We start from the raw sequence: 23,103 nt of genomic DNA, 5'->3' as shown, positions 1-23,103 counted from the left end.
CTAATGCTGCTATGCTTAGATGATCTTTGTGTTTTTGGCCTTTATGTTTAGGTATATATAGGCAGGGTTAATTAGTATGTGTTAATGTTGGGATGAACATACTATTGATGGAATAATTTTTTTTTTTTGGAATCAATGGATGTGTTTTAATATGGATGTGTTATGATTCTCTCTCAAGCAATTCTTCTAACTAAAACCTATTGTCTAACAATTGAACATTAAGAAGTGGAATGCAAAAACTGTTGTATGCACCACCTAATTACAATATTTTTCAAACATATTCAATTGCCTAATTAGAAAACGCACAACAACAAAATAAGATCTTCTATTGTATTAAATATAAACAGACAATGGTTTTCTCAATTTTCTGTTGTCTGACTATCTTCACAAGTTGTTTTTCGTTAGGCTACTATCGACTTACTTTGCTTTGGACAACAGACTTAGCATCTAGGTCTGTTGTTCTTTCTGGTATTCAGACAATAGACTTGTACATGTCTGCTCTCGTATGAAAGTAAATCAGACGACAGTTTTCTGCTGTTGTCTGATTCTCCTACCAGACGGCACAGGCTTTCACAACAGCAGACAAGGTCATCAGACGACAGTCCAAAACTGTCGTCTGAAGGTATTATTGGCGTAGTGTAAAAATTGCTTGGGTTTCTTACCTAGAAATTAAAGCATGATGTTGTGGGTTTAGGTTCCGGAAGAATTTAGGCTCACGGCACCATAGGCCATTTAGGATCCGGAAGATTTGAATGGTATAAAGGTTGTGTAATTTAGCTTTGCTTCGGAAGAGATTGTTAAATTGCATGACTAGTTGGTTTCTTGGTAGCTTCATCAAAGCACTAAGGGGAAATTTATCAAAACATGTTGTTATTAGAAAATGGGTTACATTATATATATGCATGAGGGAGGCTAGGTGCAAAACCTATACTCCTATTTATCTCATTGATCAAAGTCTCTATTTTATTTTATTTGCTTAGTTTATTTTTGTGCAACTTATTTTACTTTATAGAAATTAAAATCAACAAAACCGATTCACCACTTTACCATTGTAAATATCATTATTGATAGTTTTGGCTTCCAAAGGGCCGAGACTATTAATCAACATCTAACTCACATGTGTTTTCTAGGTTTATTTTCACGGTGATCTAGTTAGGGTAGAGTTACTCAATCCCTTGGGTACGATACTCTTACTTTTTCCCTTTACTAAAACTTGACCTCCTATACTTGGGAGTATGACACATCATACATAAATTTGCACATACTTTCATACTCAATGATGTCCCCAACATCTAACTTAATGTTTGCTGATGACTGCCTAATTTTTGGAAAAGCTTCCCCTAAGGCATTTAGGGATATCTTAAAGGTTCTTGATTTTTTTTCTTCTGCTTCAGGATGGAAAATTAATTTTCACAAATCTTCACTTTACCTTTCTCCTAAAGTGAGTTTTAGTACTGACACGCTCATTGCAAGCGCATAATTTAACCCTGAAAATATCGTTAGTAGTATAAGCAAATAGGGATCGTTCTATTCCGGGGATTGAGGGTACACCTGTCATTGTCAAACAATTAAAATTAAAACAAAGTATAATATTCACAAAATATTCACAAGTATAAACATTATTTACGAAAAAGGGAGGTTTTTTTGTTTTTGGTTTTCGAAAATAAAACTAAATAAGTAAAACAATTAAAATGCAAAAACATAAAGATAATGATGGAATGAGAGAACAAAGATCAAAACCGAAACCATGATTAAAATCGATTCAAACCCTAATATTGTTCATCTAAGTCATGAGAAAGGAGTTGATCATGTGAAACATTCGAAAGCAAATGATTTCCCATATTTTACTTTTCAATGCTAATTAACCTAAACGAAAGCACCTAGATTAATCCTATCAAACATGTAATCAAACCCTAGAAAGCTAGTCAATCATGACATGTTTAACGCATTAGACATAGAGAAAGGTTATCAACTCAAGTGTACAACTTAGTATGGAAAAGTCCACCTAATTGCAATCCTCGTTAATTAAATTCGATCTTTGTCCAAAACCTTTACTACTTTGATTCAAGTTTACACAAAACAAAAAGTTGAATTATGTTCTTAAACCTAGCACCAATTACATGCAAATCCTATAAGTGTCGACCTAAATAAGATAAACATATAAAAGTTTTCTGTAAAGCAAATTTAATTAAACAAACTCACATAAGCAACTCTCGAATTACAATAATAGAATCTGAAAATTCTCATTTAATCATAAAAATTCCAGAAATTAATAATTGTTCAAACATATATGTCAACTAGAGCAAAACCAACGAAATTCAAACAAAGGTTACAAAGTAGAGGTTGAATTACACCGTGGATGGAAGATGATGATGGGTGAATAACGATGAATCCTTTGAAACTCGAAAGCAAGCTTCAAAGGTGGATGGTGGAGGAATATATCACGGCTTCTTCTTCTCTTCCTTGGCCTTGCTTGAACTTCGTGGCTTGCTCTAGAGGATGGAGATGCTCACGGCAATTCTAGAGAGATTTTCTGATTTTTTTCTAAAGTGCAAATGTAAAAGAGAGGACCTTTTTGACGTTGAGAAAGAGAGAGTATATATAGGGGACGCATGTCTTGGTCTCCAAGCCGTGTAAACCTTTAATAAATCGATGGAATTAATCTGAAAATTCCACATAGTTTCCTCCAATGATATCTTGCCAAGTAAGCCCTATGATGTGGTCCAACCAATCACAAAACTCCATTTTAATTCCCTAATATATAGTTGCCGAATTTCCATGGATATATTCTGATTTTATACTTTAAATTCGGCCAAAACTCCTCTAGGGAATTTAGGGATGAACCTAGACGCATTTTGAGCTTTTTCTTGTTGTCCACACTTCTTCTTTCCTTAAAACTCTCCCTATTTCTTCTCCCAACGTTTTCTTCTTGATTTTTCTTGATTCTCACGTTGTTCTCTCTCTCTTTGCACGGCAAAGACTCTTAAGTCTCCCAAAAATCTCTCCCTTGCATCACAAAACCCTAATTCCATGGGCTTTTGTCCATTGCCGAAAATCCACAAAGGTCTTGAGAGTTTTTGGGCCTTCTTGCGTCACCTCCTTGCCATGTCATCTTCTAATGTCTTCAAGAAGCTTCTCATCATCATAATACTTCAATATTTTCGATCACACTTCATGGATGGCCTAGGAGTCGTTTCCTTTCGTGGACAGGATCTCCTTGTTGAAACAGGAAAACTTCTTTTCTTCATTTCTGTTCATTTGTGCATCCTCTAGTGGCTTGTCTTTGTTCCCTCCAACGTTCTCTAGCTCCTTTTTCCATTTATGAGCTCATTTCAGCTCATTTATTCCAAGTACCTGAAAATAGAAACTGTTAATGAAAAATAGAAACTTTCCTAAAATGAAAAATGGCAACTTTCCTAAACTAAAAATGGAAACTTTCCTAAAATGAAAAATGGCAACTTTCCTAAACTAAAAATGGAAACTTTCCAAAAATGAAAAATAGAAACTACAAAATAGAAACTTTCTACAAATAGGAACTTTCCCAATCAAAGAATGGAAACTTTCCTAAACAGAGTTTTATTAAGGAAATAACGCAGAAAATGTAGGGAAATGCAGTTAAAACGTCGCATTAAAAGGCTCCTATCAAGTACAAGGACAGGTATTGTTAATATTTTATATATTCAACAAAAAACTACAATAGAGAATATCTTGGCATCCATAATGTAATTTTTGGAGAGACCCTTCTAATGCAAAGGAACTAATGCTAAGGATTACCAGCAAGCTAGCTGGTTGGAAAAAAGGCACTCTTTCCATAGCAGGTAGATTAACTTTAATAAAATCAAATCTTGCAGGTATGCCTAACCATGTAATCTCTTGTTCCAAATGCCCTACTAAACTCACCATTGCCATTAATAAGGAAGCAAGAAACTTATTTTGGGGCTCTGAGGCTAAGAGCTCCCCAGTTGCCTGGAATCAGGTTTGTTGTCCAAAAAGTGTTGGTGGGCTAGGAATAAGGCCTAGCTCCCATTTTAATGAGGCAGCCATTGCCAAACTTGGTTGGAAGATTATGACTGAACCAAATAATTGGTGGATTCAAATAATGAGAAAAAAGTACTTAAGGAAAAATAATTTCTTTCAAGCTAAGAGAAAACAAACAAACTCTTTAGTTTGGAATGGTGTTTTAGATTGCAGGGACCTTCTAGCTCAAGGAATGAGATGGATTGTTGGAAGTGGAAAAACCATCAACTTATGGACCTTCAATTGAGTTTTCCCCTTTCCTCTGGTAAACCTTCTCTCAGATTCTCAAAAAGGTAATATCAACTGGAATGAGACTACATCTGACTACTTGATTGGAAACAATTGGAATAAACACAAATTAGCTTCTTTTTTCAACCATGATATTGTTGATTAAATTACTAGCATCCCCATATCTATTTATGAGCAGGACGATGAACTCATTTGGGGCCCGACTTCTAATGGCTGCTATTCTATAAAAAAAACTGCCACTTGGTTACAAGGAAAGGATCAAGTTATTCATCATAATGTGTTGATCTATTAAGGAAAATGTGGAGGCTTAATATACTGTAAAACCATATATACATGCTCACAACATATGCACAACAATCACAAAAGGGATCAAGGATTACCTTCAGCAATCACTGGCATGGATTCCATCTTATGCAGCTGCTAAACACGATCACTGAATATGGCCTTCTGTTATTTACCAACTTGCTTCTCAATGGACAGAACAATATGCAAAACGTCGGTGGCAACAGGGACCAATTCATCTTATATATATAGGTGACTTAAACCTCAAGAAGCTTCCCATTAAAGCAATTCATATCGGTTTAGGTCTCCTAGTTAGATTCTTAATGCATCACATCATTGTAGTCTTTCTTGCAGACTAAGAATAGGATTACTTACCTTAATGAATAGATACACTCTTTCATTAAGTTACAATATTGATTTACAGTTTGTGTCCATGTTGAACTAGTTTTGACATCAAGCTAATTATCAATTTACTATATGTTAATGTGTGACAAGTCCATGTTAATTCTAACATATACCTCCTAAAGTCAAAATGTTTAGCTGGTTACTCATAAGAGGAAGACTTAAAGTATGGATAGATTATCTAGATTTAGTTTGCTAAATGATAATACTTGCCCCTTATGCAAAAATGACAATGAATCTACTGATCATATTATTGGCTCTTGTGTTGTTACTATGGCTATTTGGAGATTTGCAGGACTAATTGACGCTACCGATTGGAATGTTAGTATTATCACAAATCTCAGGGATTTGTTTACCAATAAGCCCTATGATCAAGATTTATTTGCCAAAAATTCTCATGTTATGCTGGCAAATTTGGAAAGGCAGAAATGATTCAATTTTTAAAAATGCTACATTGTATGCGTTCATCTCTGTTCTTGATTGATTTCTTTCTATGACATGTTTGATTCGTAATTTGTATTTTGAAACCTTCTTTACCTGTTAATGGTAGTTAATTACATCTCTACTCTCTCCATTCACCTACTTCTACTTTGATTCAGATTTGATTGATCAATACTTAGTTAGATTAGATTACAACTCTTTAAAACCCCCTTTTTATTTTATTTTCGTAGATAATACTTTGTTTATAAATAGATTTCATAATTTTCACTAATACTTGTGATGTTTTTGATAGGAGTACCCTCAATTTCCGGTTAGAATGATTCTTACTATAATTCGATGTAGGCTTATATTTTGAGCACTCATTTTGAGCATGTCAATTTTTGGTGCCGTTAGCAGGGATTGGTGTGGTTCGGTTTATTTTCGGTTTTGTTCTTAGTTGAACCGAAAACTAGGACGGAAGAGGTCGGTTCAATGTGGTTTTTGGCACCGATTTGTCGGTTCAGTCCAATTTCAATTTCTCCGCGTCGGTCAGGTGCTTTTTTGGCCGGTTTCTGATTTTTCGGTGGCTAAAAGTTCACTCCTACTGTAGAGGTTTTACGTCTCAATCTCATCGGATGGGTGGGATGAGGAATGAAAAACCAAAAAGGCCCGATTCGGCTCAGCCTGAACATGCCCCATTTTGCCTGGTGTATGGGCCTAGCTTAGACTTGAAATTCATAGAAAAAGTCTGGCCCAAGCGTGTTAGTTTTGACTTTTGAGTAGGGTAGACAGAACCAAAATCGGACCATACCCAACCCGAATGATAAAATGAAAGTTTGGAACACACCATCCAGAGTCGTTTATTAGGGCTGAGACGTTATAACTTTGAAGTCAAATTTTGGTCAGAGACACACAGTAGACTAGTGTTTTCAGAGTTGAGAATTTGCAGAGAGAGTGATGCTTCAAAAATGGAGGCGGTGAATGTTCAACCAATACAAGCGAGGAGGCCTTACGAGGGAGAAGAGTCGGAAGGGGACTATGTCGCCATGAATAATGGAGCCGGAGCCGGAGCCGGAGCGAATCCTTCTCAAGTCACAATGAGTCGCTGCAGCAATTCCACTCGCACCAGTGAGCTCACCATCGCCTTCGAGGGCGAGGTCTACGTTTTTCCCGCCGTTACTCCTGATAAGGTTCCTTCCTTCCTTCCTTTGGCTCTTTTTTACTTTCTGTGTTCATTTGCGAATTTAGATTCACCTAAGTGCATGTTAACTGGTAGAGTCATGTGATAATTTGGATGATAGGTACTGGTTCATAGTTTGTTTATGAATTCTGAGGTTGGCTCATCTGGTTTATCACGTCTATGTTAATTTAATAATAAAAGCCCAATTGCAGCTGATTATTATTACCTGGATGATGAACTGCTGCTTGTCGGCTGAAGGAAAATGGCAGACTTGCTAGTTATTTCTTTCTTGGAAAGCATTTCTTTCTTTTAGTCACTTGAAAATACGTTTTTGAAATTGTTCCAACAGTCGGCAGATTAGATAAATCTGTTCCTCTTGAAGCAGTGCAAACAGACATTTTAATCAGAGCTGCAAAGGATACGGTTGATTCTGACCAAACAAACATATGTAGAGTTTATGTTTTTGTTTTCTATCTGATCAAAATATGAAGTTAGACTTAACTAATTTTTAGGTCTGCTTCTCTTTGCTCTTTGTCTATTCATATGTGGCTTGAATTAAAAATGGTTTAATCAGTGCAATCTTTAGTGCATATACTTGTGCAATGTTCCATTACGCTTTAAAATCTGCTGTTTGGAGTTCCTTTGCGTAAATAATGCCTGACTTCTGGAATATCAATAACAGGTTCAAGCAGTGCTGTTGCTACTGGGAGGACGTGATATGCCAGGCAGTGATATACCAAGCAGCGTTCCTAGCTCTGGGTTTTCGCTTCAACAGAATAGCAGGGTAATCCTATAAAAATCACTTCGGTTCTTCTTTTTCCATTTTGTGGAGTTAATACGTCCCTAATTGTTGTTTTTTCAAAATCATTCTGTAGGGTATAGGGGACATCTCACGAAATTCAAAACTTTCACGAAGATTTGCATCTCTTGTTAGGTTCCGTGAAAAACGGAAAGAGAGGTGCTTTGACAAGAAAATTCGGTACAGTTGTCGTAAAGACATTGCGGAGAGGTAGTGCATCCTATCTTGATGACTTTGATCATAAGGCATGGAATAAATTATTTTTTCTGGCTGATGCTATAGCTCTTGTTGAAAATATTGTGATTCTTCTCTTATAAATGTTCTGTAAAATGTTCTTAAAACTAAGATTGGTGCAATACAGCTGTAGTCTCTGGACCCAATTTATAATATATTATGAAGAACAATGGGTTTTGAAGAAGTGGTTTTACTTGATCTCCTGCATTACTCGGGAATCAGCCTTTTCTTTTTCTTCTTCAATTCATCGCCTCATGCCTTTGATTCTAATTTAGTTATTCTTTCTGTTTTTAAAAATTCACTGGAAATCCAAGTGAATATTTGAATGGTGATCTTTTATTGGTAGTATGAGGGCTTCGCTGTCTTGGTTCCCAAGCTTTCTTCTGGCAGTTTAAATCTTATTCTTTTTTCTTTCTTGTTTTCTTTTTTTCTTCAAAGAGAGTGTGCCCTAGTACACGTCATATTGCTTTATCCTTCAGACATAACATATCTGACCGGAGGTCATAGGAAAGTTTATCTTTCATAACACAGACTACTGTACTATTTAATTATGTATAGCAATGATGTAAATGAGATTTTCTAGTACAGTGCTAAATTTATAATTATACTAAGGTTCTCCTTGTTCTTTTTATTAATAGACACTAGAAGCATATACACATGCTATGCATGTTTAACGGGAAGATATAGACATGCAGGTGAGGCAATGTTAATAACAACCTTTAGTTTTTTTTTTTAAAAATATTATAGGGACATAATATTCAGTTTCTCCCAAAGTAAGATTTTTTGCCTGGTTGGTGGCAATTGGTAGGGTGAATACTTGTGATCTTGTTCCCTTTTATGTGTTTTTCGCTTCATACAGAAGAACTTTTTTATTCTTATGAGGGGGTGGGAGTGGATGAGCTTTGCAATCGATAGCTCTACTGGTCTGCATTATGGGCTTAGTTACTGCTACTTTTAAGGATAATATACTCACATTTGTGTAGTAATTAGTATGAATGTGTTTGTTGGGTGTTCCACAACTGAAAACTTTCAACACTTGAAAGAAAGCATTGCTTTATGCAATAGATAATAATATGAAAAAGCAGAGGATGAGATGGTACTATCTACTAACTTTTAATACCTTTCTATATAGAATGCATCGGAAGAATGGACAGTTTGCATCTTTGAAGGATCCTTCCAAATTGGTTGCGGGGAATTGTGATTCAAGTGATAGCACTTCTTGTCCAGAATCTGTGTGAGTTAAATCCTTACTTTCAGCTAACATAACACTTTTGGTGTAAATCATTCATGAATTCTTCATCACTTTCCGTCCTTGTTGCAAGGATGATGTGCTGTATGATTAATTTATCTAATCTGTCTGTTGATTGCTGACATGTTCATTGCTTCATTTCTGGTTTTCTGCAATTTTTAAGCTTACGTAGATGTCAGCACTGTGGGATTAGTGAAAAGTCTACCCCAGCAATGCGGCGGGGACCAAATGGCCCAAGATCTCTCTGTAATGCTTGTGGTCTTAGGTGGGCAAATAAGGTAGGTGCTGTCTATTATGGTTCGTCTGAGTAGGGATTATGTTTGATTACATGCATGTATCTATGCACCTGATCTGTGCTGTATTTTTTCTTGGAATCATTTTCTCATGATGAATGTGAATATGGTTGACGTACAAATGTTTTCATGGAATCATTATGGTTTTGCGTATTCAATAGAAAGTATCGTTTTGTTTTCAATTTCCAAACTCTGGAGGAAAGATTTATGCTGTTGAATGCAAGATCGGGCATGATAGATTTTTTAATAATTTTCTGCTTTTTATGTTATCCTAGTGCTTCATTTGCAAGCTCTCAGTGTTCTCTTGTTAGTGAATATGTGTAAGCTGAAGGGTTGATGTAATTATGATTTATATTCTATACCATATTTTTGATTCCACTGACTTGGAAAGCACAAAAAAGAAAAAGAAGAAAAAAAGAAAAAGGGTAGTGGAGTACAAATCTGTGTGTATGGCGAACTTCACAATATTAACATCTCACAAAGCTTCATTCATGTTCGTTTGGAAGTCATCTGATTTCTATGCACTGGCAATAATGTGTGTGAATATATATATATATTCCCTTAACATACATATATCTTGTTAAAAAAAAAAAGAGAGAGAAAAAAAAGACACAATATAATGCACCGGCAGTCAATTGTCATGACCATTTTTAATATTTGCTCCCTAGATTCTTGTCTGTCGCGAATATTTTGACTCCTTTATTATTTGGTTTTTCTTAACCTGCTTCTCATGATTTTGTTGAACTTGAAGGGAACTTTGAGAGATCTTACAAAATCAGGGAGGGATGTTTCTTTCGACCAAAATGAGCTGGTATGTATTCTATAAGCTATGTTGCCTCCGGAGGTGGCATCAGAATATTATGTTGAAACTATTTAATATTGAAATGATCTGTTTCTTTAATTTAGGAATACTAGTTAAAGTAAAGTATTATGCTAGAATGTTCTCAATTAATACTCATGAATCTGATAAACCATTGACCATTTTGGCTTTACCCTTGAGCATACAAGTTTCTTACTCACTTTGCCATCTGTTTTTTCACATTTGATGCTTTCTTATGTCAATAAAAATTTAATTTGCACTATCAATTCTGAGGTGTTAAATAAACTCCATCTGACATTGAACCTTCAATCTTGGAATGAGCAAATTCGCCAAACAGGCATGATTTGTAAGAATGGTTGCTATGAATGTCAATTAGTGCAAGTGATGAGTTTTCTGACACTTGACAAGTAAATGAGTTGATTTATTAATTTCCATGGTTACCTATTGTTGTGCTTGAAGTCACAGGCATTATAATTGAGAAATCTTGTGTAAACTGTTGCTCCACTAGTAATAGCTTTATGGCTATATAGTTTGGTGTATGTGTTCTCTATGTGCATCGCTTGTTTGGTTTTTAATGCTCGTTTGAGTCTACTTTTGATTTTGTGTACCTTGTGGAAATTTATCTGATTCTTTCCTCTCAGAACATAATAGCTGCCTATTCTAAGATGCTGAAACAAAATGCTTTCTCTTGCATAACTGGGTGCTGGTTAATATTTTGATCATCAGGAAAGCCCAGAGGAGAATAAGCCTATTGCATTGGATGCTGAAGTCCCTCCTCTGAGACTGGGCGACCAGGTAGCATGTCTTCCCAAATAGCTAAAAGAATAGTACATGAATATGTAAACTTTCATATTCCAATCTATTTGGATTCCAGCCATCTGTCCTCCTATGGAGAAATGAGAAGGAGTTCTTGAAGATTGATAACTACAATCTTGTAATATCTGTGTAGATTAAATGGAGTTTTATTGCTTAGGTTGGCTAGTTAGGGTCATTATGCAATATCAGAGAGATATTTTAAATAATAGTTCGTGTGTTGTTAATTCAATTTAAAGAAAATTATATTTCAATCACATTTAGCTGACTGATGTGCAGGACATGCTTGAAACTGCTGAAGCTGCTACTAATCACGTATCCATCCAAATGGAGAATTCATCAGTCAACCTTGATGAGCAGGTACTCTTTCTAGGCTCAACATTGACTAGATGGTTTGGCCAGTACTATTGAGCTCAGATTCCATTTGTTAGTTTTCAGTAACTTAAATTCCCTTGTACTGATTTCATTTACATGAATATTGATTTCATTTACATGAATATATAAGTGGAGGAAGTGCGCTACGGGGGAGGTTCAGTTTAGATCATTGCCCTCTATACAGAGAGCCCTTCCAACGATGTATATTCAATCCAGATGTAACTCCAGAAGAACTGTCAGTAAACCTTAATGATGTTTTGATTGTCCATATTAAATGGGGCTTTAGTGATCTGGCTATTAAGTGGAGAAACAGTGTGAACCTTTGGCTGAACCATTGTTAGAAAAATTACAATAGGTTAGTGAGGCTGCCAAGTATGTTTACGTGGTGGAGTTTAGGTATGGAGGACCTGTGATTTAAAGGGTCTTCAGGTTGTAGAATAACAATATTCGATTTTTAAGTTTCAATGAGATGCAGAGATTGAACTTGTTGGATGGAAGTTGAGAAAGATTGATACTTGCGCATACTGGAAGTGAATAATCGAAGGGATTAAGGGCATAAAAGTAGGTTTAAGGATTCTGATGGGGAAGAAAGGGGTGGAATGGGCTGCAAAGAAATATGGGAAAAGCTTTCTTTTCTATGATAGTTAAGAAGATCATACAAACTCTAGACCAAAAATAATTCCGAACGTATATGATTATGTAGTTGTTATCTGTGAAATTAGAAATTGCTGGAGCATATGTAGAAGACCTGTATCTCTCAAAACTAAATATAAAAGTGAAATTAAGCCTAGACTTGTTAAAACCAATCAGGCCTGTCAAGTAGGTCGAACCATTTCTTTTTATGCTTTTCAGTTTGCAGTTGGTAATGGGAAAGATTGAGGGCTTTGGAGGACATATGGGTGGGAGATCAACATCTAAGGTGCTATTTTCCATGACTTTCAAGTGTTCATAATTCTCTGATTAACAAGTATTCTGCTAAATTAAGCTATCCAGTGTACTGGGATTTTGGCTTTAGAAGAAACTAAAAGATGAGGAGATTCAAGAAGTATCTCCAATGATCGGACTCACATTAATGGAGATCGAACTGGATGTCAGGAAATGGATTCTGGAGTCTTTTGGAGGATTTTCTTGTAAATTATTTCACAATTTTCTAATTGATAGCTCTTCTGAGTTCTGATCCTCTTTTGGTCTCCTGCAAGTTCATTATGAAAAGCTAAGCCCCCCCCCCCCCCCAAACTCCCAAACTCGATACCTGTGATTTACTTCACGTAGGCGGCGGAGGAGCTGTTTCTACCCCCATTGGTGTGTTCTGTGTAAAAGTCAGGGAGAGAGTGCGTGTCATGTTTTTGTGCACCGTTCTCTAGTTATGTTAACCACTGTTTATGGAAGCTGTCGTGAGCTGGTCTCTCTTAAGAGGTCACTGTTCTGCTTTCGATAAAGGAAAGAAGGCCAAAAGTTCTTTGGTTTGCTGTGTTCTCGGTAATCTGGATGGAAAGGAATAAAAGGATCTTCAAAGACTACAAAGGAATGGGGTCGAGGAGCTTTGGGAGTGAGTGAGGTTATTATCATCATTATGGTATTCCATTTCTACTGAATTAAAAACTACACCCTCTCTTCCACAGCTCTTAATACTTTCACTATCAATGGAAGGTATTCAAAAAAAAAAAAAAAAAGGCCTTTTCATCTACATCTACATCGGCTCCACCTCCAAATGTTAGATCACAAAAATAGGGGAAGCTTAACTTAAGTATGTGTATTGACATGGACTAGTGAATTAAGGTTGTCAGAATCCATCATATTGTTGTGTATTGTTTTGTTTTGTTATACGTAGTGGCCATGTTATTTTTATACTTAGTAAATAGAGTAAGTTGTCAGTCACTTTTACACTGCAATTAACATAAGCAGTGTCCGTGGCAATTGAAGGTTACGGTAATGATAGTGTGAAAAACTTAGATGTAGTTAGTATTTATATATTCCTATAGAAAATATCAGGAGCTTTCCTAAATCTTGGCTACTGTAAATCGAATAATGTAGATTTGTTGCAATTGCCCTGTTTAGTTTTTTCTTTTTTTCACTCAACTCACATATTGCAACTTGCAGGAGAATCTGGAAGAATTAGCCAATGCTTCAGGGACAGAATTTGAGATTCCTGCAAACTTCGAAGAGCAGGTATTGGTCTTTAGCAGCTTGGCATCACATATAGGAGACTAACCATATCCTTCAGATGGTTTAAATCTTAAATACTACAGCTGCAAGTTTTATAAATACAAACCTACAGGTGGTTGATTTTTACGATTGCAACATGGAGACTCACTGGGGAGGAACTTGAGAAGATGTTGGGTGTCTCTTGCTACAAACCTTTGAAGTGCTCATGCTTTTCTTGTTGGCTAGAATGAAGGTGCTGTGCTGGCGGCCCCCCTACTAACATTTGATGTTCATGCCTTTGTTTATGTTTATAGACAAATCTTTACAGAAATCTCATATTACTGTTAGTAGCTAGAATATTTTGGAGGTCAGTTATATTTTGGAGGTCAGTTATATAGTGTGAATAAGTTTCTGATAAAGTTTTAGGTCTATGTTCTCCTCTTTCTACATAAATTATGAGGGAAAATGTGATTGTCAAGGTATATCAGTGTAATATTATGGTTGGGACTATCCATTTTCTAAATCATCGATTCAATTATCTACGAAATATCAATCAAATTGGAGGTTGTTTAGTCGATAAACTCTATCAGACAAATGAACAGTAAAATGCTGACTGTTATCCAAACACTGTATTTGTCCAATAGTTAGTTGAATAGATGATCTTCGATTTGGTTGATTTTAAGTAGAGATGATTTATGAATGATTTAGGAAATGAATGTTTCCGATCACGATACTACAACATAGAATGTATACAGATAGCGAGTTTGTGGTGTCCATACTTAATTCTTTACATAATTGTTCATAACTAATGAGATTAACCCAAGTCTGCATAAGCACCGGTAGCAGTACTTGGACTTTAGTTTTGTGAGAATACCAGTTAAAAGTTGCAAGACCATAAGTTTGGATCCTCGAGCATTATCTTTGTACACAGAAGTCGGCTAAATACCCGTTAAAATGCAAGCTTATGGCTACCAGCAACAGGATGTAAATTGCCTGTTACCATATGCCTCCATCACCGGACGTAATGACACTCAAATAATTTTTGGGGATTGAAATTTACACTCTCAATTATACAATCCACATTCCATGTTTTTTTTTTTTTAGTATCTTAACATCACATATTTTATAATTTACACTACAAAAAGAAGAAAAAAAAATTAATATACTAAAATAAAAAACATGGAGTGTGAATTTCAGTCTAATTTTTATCAACCATTTTGTACTTTTCCAAAAATCTCAAATTGAAACTCTTAATGATGGGAAAATCCAACACCTTGTGACAGCAATGAACACGCGATGTATGTGTGTGAAAAAATTAACTGGACTTTTTGTCTAACAAGAGTTCCATGTGCTTAAGTGGTTGTTGAAAAAAGAATTGTACATAAACTGTTTGAGTAACAAGTGGGTGGGAGCATACACAGCTAAACCTTGGTGCTTTGTGATGGCAAAAACTTGATGCTTGGTTCATGTGTTACGGGAAAAAGTATTATCATGTTTTCTCCTAGAAAGTGTGCCTGGTAATAATAGCATAGTGCCAATTAACAGCAGCAAGTAACTGTTATCAATTGCTTGCAGAGATATCTCTATCCAAACATAACAGTGGAATCAAGTGTGCGCTATCAAAGTAATTTCAATGCCATGTTACCAATAAATTTGAATTGCACTCTTCAACTAGAAGGAATTGTTTGAAAAGTGAAGGAACCGCTCAAACAAGCCATCTGTAGGAAATGCTAGTAATGTTACAAAACCTGGGGAACACCAGGGCATGTTCGTAGTACAAAGCTTAGATATAAGTAGTCGATCTTGAAAACTAAAAAGCCTTTTCACGGCAGCAAAGATAACATAGACTGATATAACTCGGGGAAAATCTCCAGAAGGCTCTTGCCATATGATTCAAGTGTTTTGATATCTTGGAAAACAGAGATATAAGGTAAACAGCCCAGAACTGCTTGGACCAAGGTCAACCTGCCACCTCTTGATAAAAAAGCCAACTTCCAACCTCAAGTCTCTTCTCTACTTTCTCGATCACAGGGTGCCAAAAGGATTGGCACCCATGGGCAGACCCAAATATTTTAGGGGCCAAATCCTATCTCACATCCCACTTCATGAGCCAATCTCTCCAATTTGCAATCCGTAGAATCTCTCCAAGAACATTTAGCGTTGGTGAATTCCAGCCCTGGTAACAAACAAAAACATTCTAGCATCAAATTCATATTGGTCCATTTCTGCTCACTATCCCTAAAGAAGAATGTAGTGTTGTCAGCAAATTGTAAATAAGTAATCTCAACCTCCTCCATATGAACATAGTGCCGTAACAAAAGAAATATTCATTAAAATAAAATGTAAGAGATTGAGGCCTGTCACAACAAAAGGATTAGTGTAAAAAGGATGTGACCTGTATCTTTTCTTTCATAATTTTCCTTTTCATAATTTTATTTAAACCAACCCTCTACTCTAAGGCAATAGGCACCACCTCCAATTTATATCCCTCTTGATAAAGCAAGCTTAAATCATGAGTTCAATGCCTGCAAAACAGGGCTTTTTAATCTTAATGAACTATCTAAGTTATCTTCATAACTGTGTTTCTAGTTCCACCATCATTAGCTGCTTTTCTTATTTCTTATCCATCATTCTAACCATTGGAGAAAAATCTGGTAGAAGCCTAGAACTACTTTGCATCATTCACACAGGAAATCCGTACATCCAGAGAACAGAAAAAAAAAATAATAATAAAAATAAAAAACAGAGAGAGAAGATAACTGGAACATTGATGTGATAAACTTTGAAGTTTGAAATGTTATGTATGTAGAGACACTAATTGAATTACTGAAAAAAAAAATCCCCTCTTGACTGTTTCTTTTCTGTTTGCCCTCTGTTTGCTAGACAATACTTCTATAATTCTCATTAATCCCCTATACTAGAATAAAAAATTAATATAAACCCACAAAATTAACAGAACAAATTTTCATTCTGCTCAGAACTTACACTTCTTCAATATGTTTTTCTCTGAAGCAACCACATAACTAAATCACATAAACCAGGAAAAATGATCAATACAAAGTATATTTCACTTATTAGAAACACAGTTTTATGAAAGCACCAACATGATACGCACAAGGTGGAACAAATCACATCAGCACAATAATGCAAAACAACACAGAAACCCTCCAAGAAACCTAACTGCAGCTTTCCAATGCAACCATGTAATTGAAAAGAGACTGATGAGGTTCATACTTTATCACACTGCATACACATGCACACAGATAGATACATTCCCTCTGGGGCTGTTCAGCCATAATAATCTTGATTTGTGTATCATCTTTACTTTGATAATTGAGTTTCTCTCTTAATACTAATATCTAAGTACACAGAAACCTTCAACCATACAGAGAACTTATGATGATGTACCCAAAATTTATTTTTTCTCTATTTTGAAATTCAAGTTTTCTTGCTCATAATAAATACTACAAAAAGTTGCAAACTATATTTCTCCGGTGAATAACATGTCAGAACTCCAATCAAAACTAGTATCATTACACAATCCAAAGCTTAACATCGTCATAGTCCCATGAGCTTGCAAAAAGAAACGGTGTCCTAAGAAAGTTATTGTTGGCAAAGGTTATAGAGCAGCACACTGGTTCACCACTCCCCATGTTCAGAAATCAGTTATTAAGAATAAGAATCTCAAGTGGTTCATAATGCTAAATAATTCGATGTCAGAAAAAACCAAACCTAAACCTAAACAAAAATAAGGACAATACCCCTGAAGATCATATGTATTTTGGCTGTATCCTGTATTTGTATAATTTATGCAAACAAATTGCACACCTTTTGTCAAAAGGAAAAGAATATGGCCCAAGTAAAAATCAGAGGAAACAAAACACAGCTCTTTCTATTTATTCATAATATATGCTAAGTATTCTGCCTGCATATATCATGTAATAAGATTTGTAGAAGTTCACTATTTGGTCCAGGTAATGAGTATACTAAGAAAAAACTCAACCGTTCTCCCTCCATCAAGAACAACCAATGTAAAAACCAATTACAAGAAAATACTCAAATTATGGGGTATAAAAGAAAAAGATATGAGGGAGGAGAGATCTGTACGTGTGAAGTCAAAGAAGAGTAAAGACCCATTCAGGTGATAGGTCGGAGAAAGAGAAGCCCTTGTCTCCTTTATAAGCATAGTCAGCAATCCACGCGTAATAGAAGCCTGAAATTAACAAGGTTGCCCCGTGGCAAAGAATAAGCCTGAAATTTAAAACCCCCAAAAAGAAAACTAAAACACCAGAAAATAAAAAATAGAAAATTACATATAAGTAACAGACCAAAGATTGAAAAACAGAAAACCCACATTTTGTAAGTTTTATACAAATAAGGACAAGGAGCCCGGGCCCAAAGAAAATAAAGCAGGCTTAATTCCTGGTGTTTCATCCGCAATTACAAATTTGAACAATTTTTTGTTAATATTACAATGACGCCACTGTAGGATAGAATAACCCCAAAACAGAGGTCTGATGTGCAAAGTACCGTAAGCTGGCGATGAGCTCCCGCATCGTCTCCTCAAGGCATCAAAGAAGTCCGCCTCGTCCAAGCGCTCTTACGCCGGCGACAGGAACAGAGGGATGGCGGCGTCGCTGCTGATGATGATCGCCTTGTTTCGGATGATTCCGACTTGGTTGTGATCTGCGAGAAGCTCTGATTGGTTTCGATCAGTGAAGATCAACTGAATCGACGGCCAGGAACATCAAATTTCTGAAATCCGATGAGGAATTGGTCAGTTGCTGTTGATTTTGGGCTATCACTAATGTTTAGTTTGTGGTTGCAACTTGTTGTTAAGGATGAATTGAGAGGTTTTATGAGATGGGATATGGGATTTATGAGAATGAGAGTTTAATTGTTAGTTTGGCTATTTTCTGGGATTCAAAGAGTTCTGTTTTTAATAAGAAAAAGAAAAGTTGAATGAACTGTAGTTTTTTTTTGTTACAAAACGAACTGTAGTTTAGATTTGTAGATGAAGGAATATGATTTCTGAAAGCAGTTTAGTTTGCTGCATCAATTTAGTTTTGGATGATAGTTTGTCCTAAATAGTTTAGCTGCTTGTGTTTTTTTTTTTTTTTTAATTTCGGTTAAGCACGTAATCTGCTAAATATGGGTTGAACTCGAGTCTGTGGTGTGATCTCATGTTCAAGTTTTAGGAGTAATTATTGGAGTCAGCTGTGGTTGATCAAAGGTCTTGTTATATGTTTACTGAGTCTTGTAATTTGAGACTTTGACACACTAACTTTGGCACATACAGTAGCAGCATAAATTATAGTCTTCAGCATCTCGTTTGTGCAGAGAAGCTGGAAATGATATTTGGGTTTGTTTGGTTTGTAGATAAGTCGGTTTTTTTCTGATGCTTACTTGAGTTTGCTTTTGCTTGTGGTGGGGTTATACTTAAAATGTGGTGTCACTTGTTGGGACTTCAGATAATAGCTGTTGGTTTGGAGTAGTTGTGCTTTTGCTTGTGATGGTGGTATTATAGTTGCATTTCAGATTTTTTTTGAAAGACTTGTTGTTCTCAGACAAAAGTAGTGCAGTAGTTGTGCTACTGTGTTCAGTTTATTGTTGTTATGTGCTACTGTGTTATTCTTGCATTTGTGCTACTGTGCTACTGTGTTATTGTTGTTATGTGCTACTGTGTTCAATTGAAATTTCTTTCTGCAGTTTATTGTTGTTATGTGCTACTGTGTTCAGTTTATTGTTGTTATGTGCTACTGTGTGCAGTTTATTATTGTTATGTGCTACTGTGTGCAGTTTATTTGAAGTTTCTTTCTGCAGTTTATTATTGTTATGTGCTTCTGTGTGCAGTTTATTTGATGTTTATTTGTGCAGTTTATTATTGTTATGTGCTACTGTGTGCAGTTTATTTGAAGTTTCTTTCTGCAGTTTATTTTTGTTATGTGCTACTGTGTGCAGTTTATTTGATGTTTATTTGTGTGCATTTTATTTGAAGTTTATTTGTGTAGTTTATTATTGTTATGTACCTGCTACTGTGTTTAATTGAAGTTTCTTTCTGCAGTTTATTGTTATTATGTGCTACTGTGTAGTAGTAGAACTGAACGAGTATGAGTGCAGCGAGGGCAGTAGCAGGATTGGACAAGTGCAGTAGCAGAACTGGACGAGTATGAGTGCAGTAGCAGAAAACAAGTAGCAGAACTGGACGAGTATGAGTGCAGTAGCAGGATTGGACGAGTACAGTAGCAGGATTGGGCGATGACGAGTGCAGTAGCAGAAAACAAGTAGCAGAACTGGACGAGTACAGTAGCAAGATTGGGCGATGACGAGTGCAGTAGCAGAACTGGACGAGTATGAGTGCAGTAGCAGGATTGGACGAATACAGTAGCAGGATTGGGCGATGACGAGTGCAGTAGCAGAAAACAAGTAGCAGAACTGGACGAGTATGAGTGCAGTAGCAGGATTAGATGATGAGATGAGAGTAGTAAGAGAGTGAGATTTTGTGAAGTAACATAAATGGATTATTATCAAGGAAATAAAAGTAACATAAAGAATTATTCTCAGAAAAAAAAAAAGTAATATAAGGGAATTAGAAGTCAAAAGAAGTAGTTAAGGGTAAAAAAGTAAATTAACTCATGGCATGAGGCAAGTGGAGAGCAGATTGTCCTTACTTGTAAGATTTGATCTTTATAAAATGATTAGAAGTTAAAAGAAGTAGTTAAGGATAAAAAAGTAAATTAACTCATGACATGTGGCAAGTGGAGAGCACATTGTCCTTATTTGTAAGATTTAGTCCTTATATGTTTAATTCAATCTTTAGATGATTTATTTGTAAAGTCATCTTTTGTCAATAACTTAAATGTAATTTGTTAAATAAAAAATTGTAGAAAAAATTTTGTGGAAGGGTAGGGTAGGGAGTTGGGGTACCATGAGCTTGTCACAACCAACATGATTATAGGCCCTGATGATGCTGAAGATAATCCTGAGAGTGCTTTTTTCTATAGCTCAATCCAACTATATCCTGTATTTTTTTGTACACCCCTTTCTATCATTTCCCTCCTTATCTTTGTAGCATCCTCCCAACTACCTGCTTCAGAATGAGCCTTTGACAATAATACATAAGGTGCATCATTTTCTGGAACCAACTGGACTAACTCCTTAACAGCCCATTCTCCCAACTGTAAGTTCCCATGTGTCCGACAACCGCTAAGCAAGGATCTTAATATGGCAGGCCAAGGAGTATAAGGCATTACTTCAATTATTTGTCTAGCTTCTTCAAGGAATCCATTTCGTGAAAGCAAATCAACCATGCAACCATAAATATCCTGAGAAATTTGTTCCAACTTATGATCAGAGGCTATTGATTCAAACAACAAACGACCTTGATCAACCCGTCCCATGTGGCTACAAGCTGCTAACACTGACACAAATGTGGCTTGGCTGGGCTTTAGATTAGCCAACTTCATTTTCTCAAAGATCGCCATAGCTTCCTCGACCAGACCGTGATGAGCACAAGCTATGATCATAGCGTTACATATAACTACATCACCAGATTTAGATGACTGGCTAAATATCATCCTTGCATTTTCAATATCCCCGCATTTTGCGTAAGCATCTATAACTGCACTAACCACAAATACTTGTTTTTGAAATCCCATTTTGATGACAATGGAATGAACAGAATGAGTTAAATGATAGCCTGCAATATGAGCACAACTACTTAGAATACTACCCAAGATAAATTCATCAGGCTTCCTGCCAGCTTCCATCAGAGAGTTGAGAAATTTGATAGCTTGAAAATGATATCCCTGATGCACCAGCGCAGATATCATGGTCCCCCAAATTTCCACATCCAAGCTCTCAAACCCATTAAAAAACTCGAAGGACTCATCAAGTTGTCCAAGTTTAACATAGCATTTAATTAATGAGCTACAAACATATCCATGCAATGAATAGCCAGACTTGACAATAGCACCATGAATTTGTCTAACCATTTGTTGGTGTTCATCTCTAAAACAAGTTTCCAATATAATGGACAAGGTAAATTCATTGACTCCAACTCCCAAGTGCCATAGATTGTAAAAACTCTTCATGGCTTCCACGTAGTAATAGTTTGAATTGCATCCAGAAATCAACTCGTTCCAAGAAGTTATGCTTTTGTACAGTAAGCTGTCAAAAAACAAGAATGCCATCTCCACAGCCCCACATCTAGAAAACATGTTCATTAATGAGCTTCTGACAATAGCTTCATTACAGACTCCAAATTGCAATGCAAGGCAGAAAAACTGATGCCCAAGGTTAAGATCAAGTAGCTGACCACATTGTCTAAACAGGACTGAGAAAGTGACATGGTTTGGCTTCATGTTTGCTAGCATGAACTCATGGACTAAGTTTAAAAGCTCTTTTGCATTTATGTCGTCAGAAAAGACCCCAAATGCAGTGTTCCAGGATATTATGTCTTTGGTTTTTATCCTATTGAAAACTTTGAAAGCCAAATCCTTCTTCCCGTGTGTAGAGTACATATCCGTAAGAGCGTTCATTACTGAGGTACTAAATTCCATGTCACTACGGATGAGCAATCCATGTAGTTGCTTCCCAAAATCTAAATTCCCCATAGAGGAGCACCCCTTAAGAGCATTAACAAAGGTGAAGTGGTCCATGCATAACCCTTTGCACACCATTAAAGACACAAGCTTCCAGGATTCAAAGCCATAGCCACACTTCGTATACCCTCCAATCATAGTATTCCAACAAGCAGTATCAAGATCGGTCGTAGACTCAAACACCCCCTCGGCGGATTCAACATCCTCCAACTCAGCATACATGTTCAAAAGAGAGCTAGCGACAAAACGGTTCTGCTCAATCCCAAGTTTCAGAGCACAAGAATGAACACTGATGCCAAACTTATACGCTTCCGTACTTGCACATGCCTTGAGAACACTAGCAACAGAGAACTCATTCGGCCTCAAGCCCGTTGTTACCAATTCCGAATAAACCTCCAATCCCAATTCAAACTCACCATCCTGGACAGCAGCCGTGACGAGCAGAGTCCAAGAGACGAGGTTCCTCTCAGGCATTTCATCAAACACCTTGAGCGCATGACCCAGTTGCCCACATTTCGAGTACGTTTTGATCAAGTTATTCAATGAAAAAATGTCGCTAGTGAGTCCCAGCTTGATGATGCGGGCATGGATTTGGAGACCAAGAAAACATGAGTTTGAAGTCTCGGCGAGGGAAAGAGCGCCGGCAATGGCAGTTGAGTCTTTACCCAGGGAGAGATAAGAGCATGAAGAACAGGGTTTCGAACTGTGATACAGGTGGAATTGCCTGGGTTTAACTTTACAAGGAATAATAGTTTTAATCGTTGAAGCAAGAGGAAGCCCCAATAAGCGTAAGCTCCTCATTACCCTCTCGCCCTTTCTCTTCCATTCCAATTCCACACGCCCTCTTGTGCGCGCCAATACCATTTATATTTGCCATTTAATTCACTGAATTCCCAAAATACCCTCGTCAATGCTTAAACCCAGCATGAATGGGAGAGTTACACCCGATCGTTGAAGGGAGATGGAACATGAATGGGAGAGTTACACCCGATCGTTGAAGGGAGATGGAACATAGAGAATGTTCAGGGCATCGACGTGCACTTGCACTAATAAGGATGAACGGTTAAATAACGGTAGTTATATTTTTTTATTATTAAAAAAAAATTGCACATAAATATATTGAGATCTGTTGGATCTACCGGTTCACTTGCACTGCTGGTGCATAGAAAAATTTTCCGATAGAACAGATCTCAGTATAAACAAGTGACTGTACAGTGTAGTA

General features: G+C 36.5%; 2 protein-coding genes across 6 annotated transcripts; one reads left to right on the top strand and one right to left on the bottom strand.

The window, feature by feature from the left end:
* Positions 1 to 6,228: 6,228 nt before the first annotated feature.
* Positions 6,229 to 13,816, top strand: LOC133741045 (GATA transcription factor 19-like). The gene is made up of 10 exons (XM_062168980.1): positions 6,229 to 6,560; positions 7,233 to 7,334; positions 7,426 to 7,559; positions 8,716 to 8,817; positions 8,996 to 9,110; positions 9,877 to 9,936; positions 10,672 to 10,740; positions 11,038 to 11,118; positions 13,234 to 13,302; positions 13,412 to 13,816. The coding sequence occupies exons 1-10, from the start codon at positions 6,339 to 6,341 to the stop codon at positions 13,460 to 13,462; spliced, it is 1,005 nt and encodes a 334-aa protein (XP_062024964.1). The 5' UTR covers positions 6,229 to 6,338; the 3' UTR covers positions 13,463 to 13,816.
* A 1,084-nt stretch (positions 13,817 to 14,900) lies between these two features.
* LOC133740794 (pentatricopeptide repeat-containing protein At3g09040, mitochondrial-like) lies at positions 14,901 to 22,857 on the bottom strand. 5 transcript variants are annotated; one of them, XM_062168732.1, is made up of 4 exons: positions 20,206 to 22,857; positions 17,633 to 18,033; positions 17,386 to 17,529; positions 14,901 to 15,454 (listed from the first exon to the last, which is right to left on the bottom strand). In XM_062168732.1, exon 1 carries the CDS (start codon positions 22,743 to 22,745, stop codon positions 20,277 to 20,279), a length of 2,469 nt encoding a protein of 822 aa, XP_062024716.1. In that variant the 5' UTR covers positions 22,746 to 22,857; the 3' UTR covers positions 14,901 to 15,454; positions 17,386 to 17,529; positions 17,633 to 18,033; positions 20,206 to 20,276. The 5 variants fall into 5 exon arrangements, with proteins under 5 accessions (XP_062024716.1, XP_062024719.1, XP_062024717.1 ...); XM_062168735.1 differs by having other exon boundaries at positions 17,386 to 17,491; positions 17,809 to 18,033; XM_062168733.1 differs by lacking the exon at positions 17,633 to 18,033.
* Positions 22,858 to 23,103: the final 246 nt, after the last annotated feature.

The sequence above is a fragment of the Rosa rugosa genome, chromosome 3 (genome assembly GCF_958449725.1).
Source record: "Rosa rugosa chromosome 3, drRosRugo1.1, whole genome shotgun sequence".
Classification (NCBI taxonomy): domain Eukaryota; kingdom Viridiplantae; phylum Streptophyta; class Magnoliopsida; order Rosales; family Rosaceae; genus Rosa; species Rosa rugosa.
The sequence above is the reverse complement of the archived record's forward strand: the minus strand, read 5'-3'. Positions and strand labels throughout refer to the sequence as shown.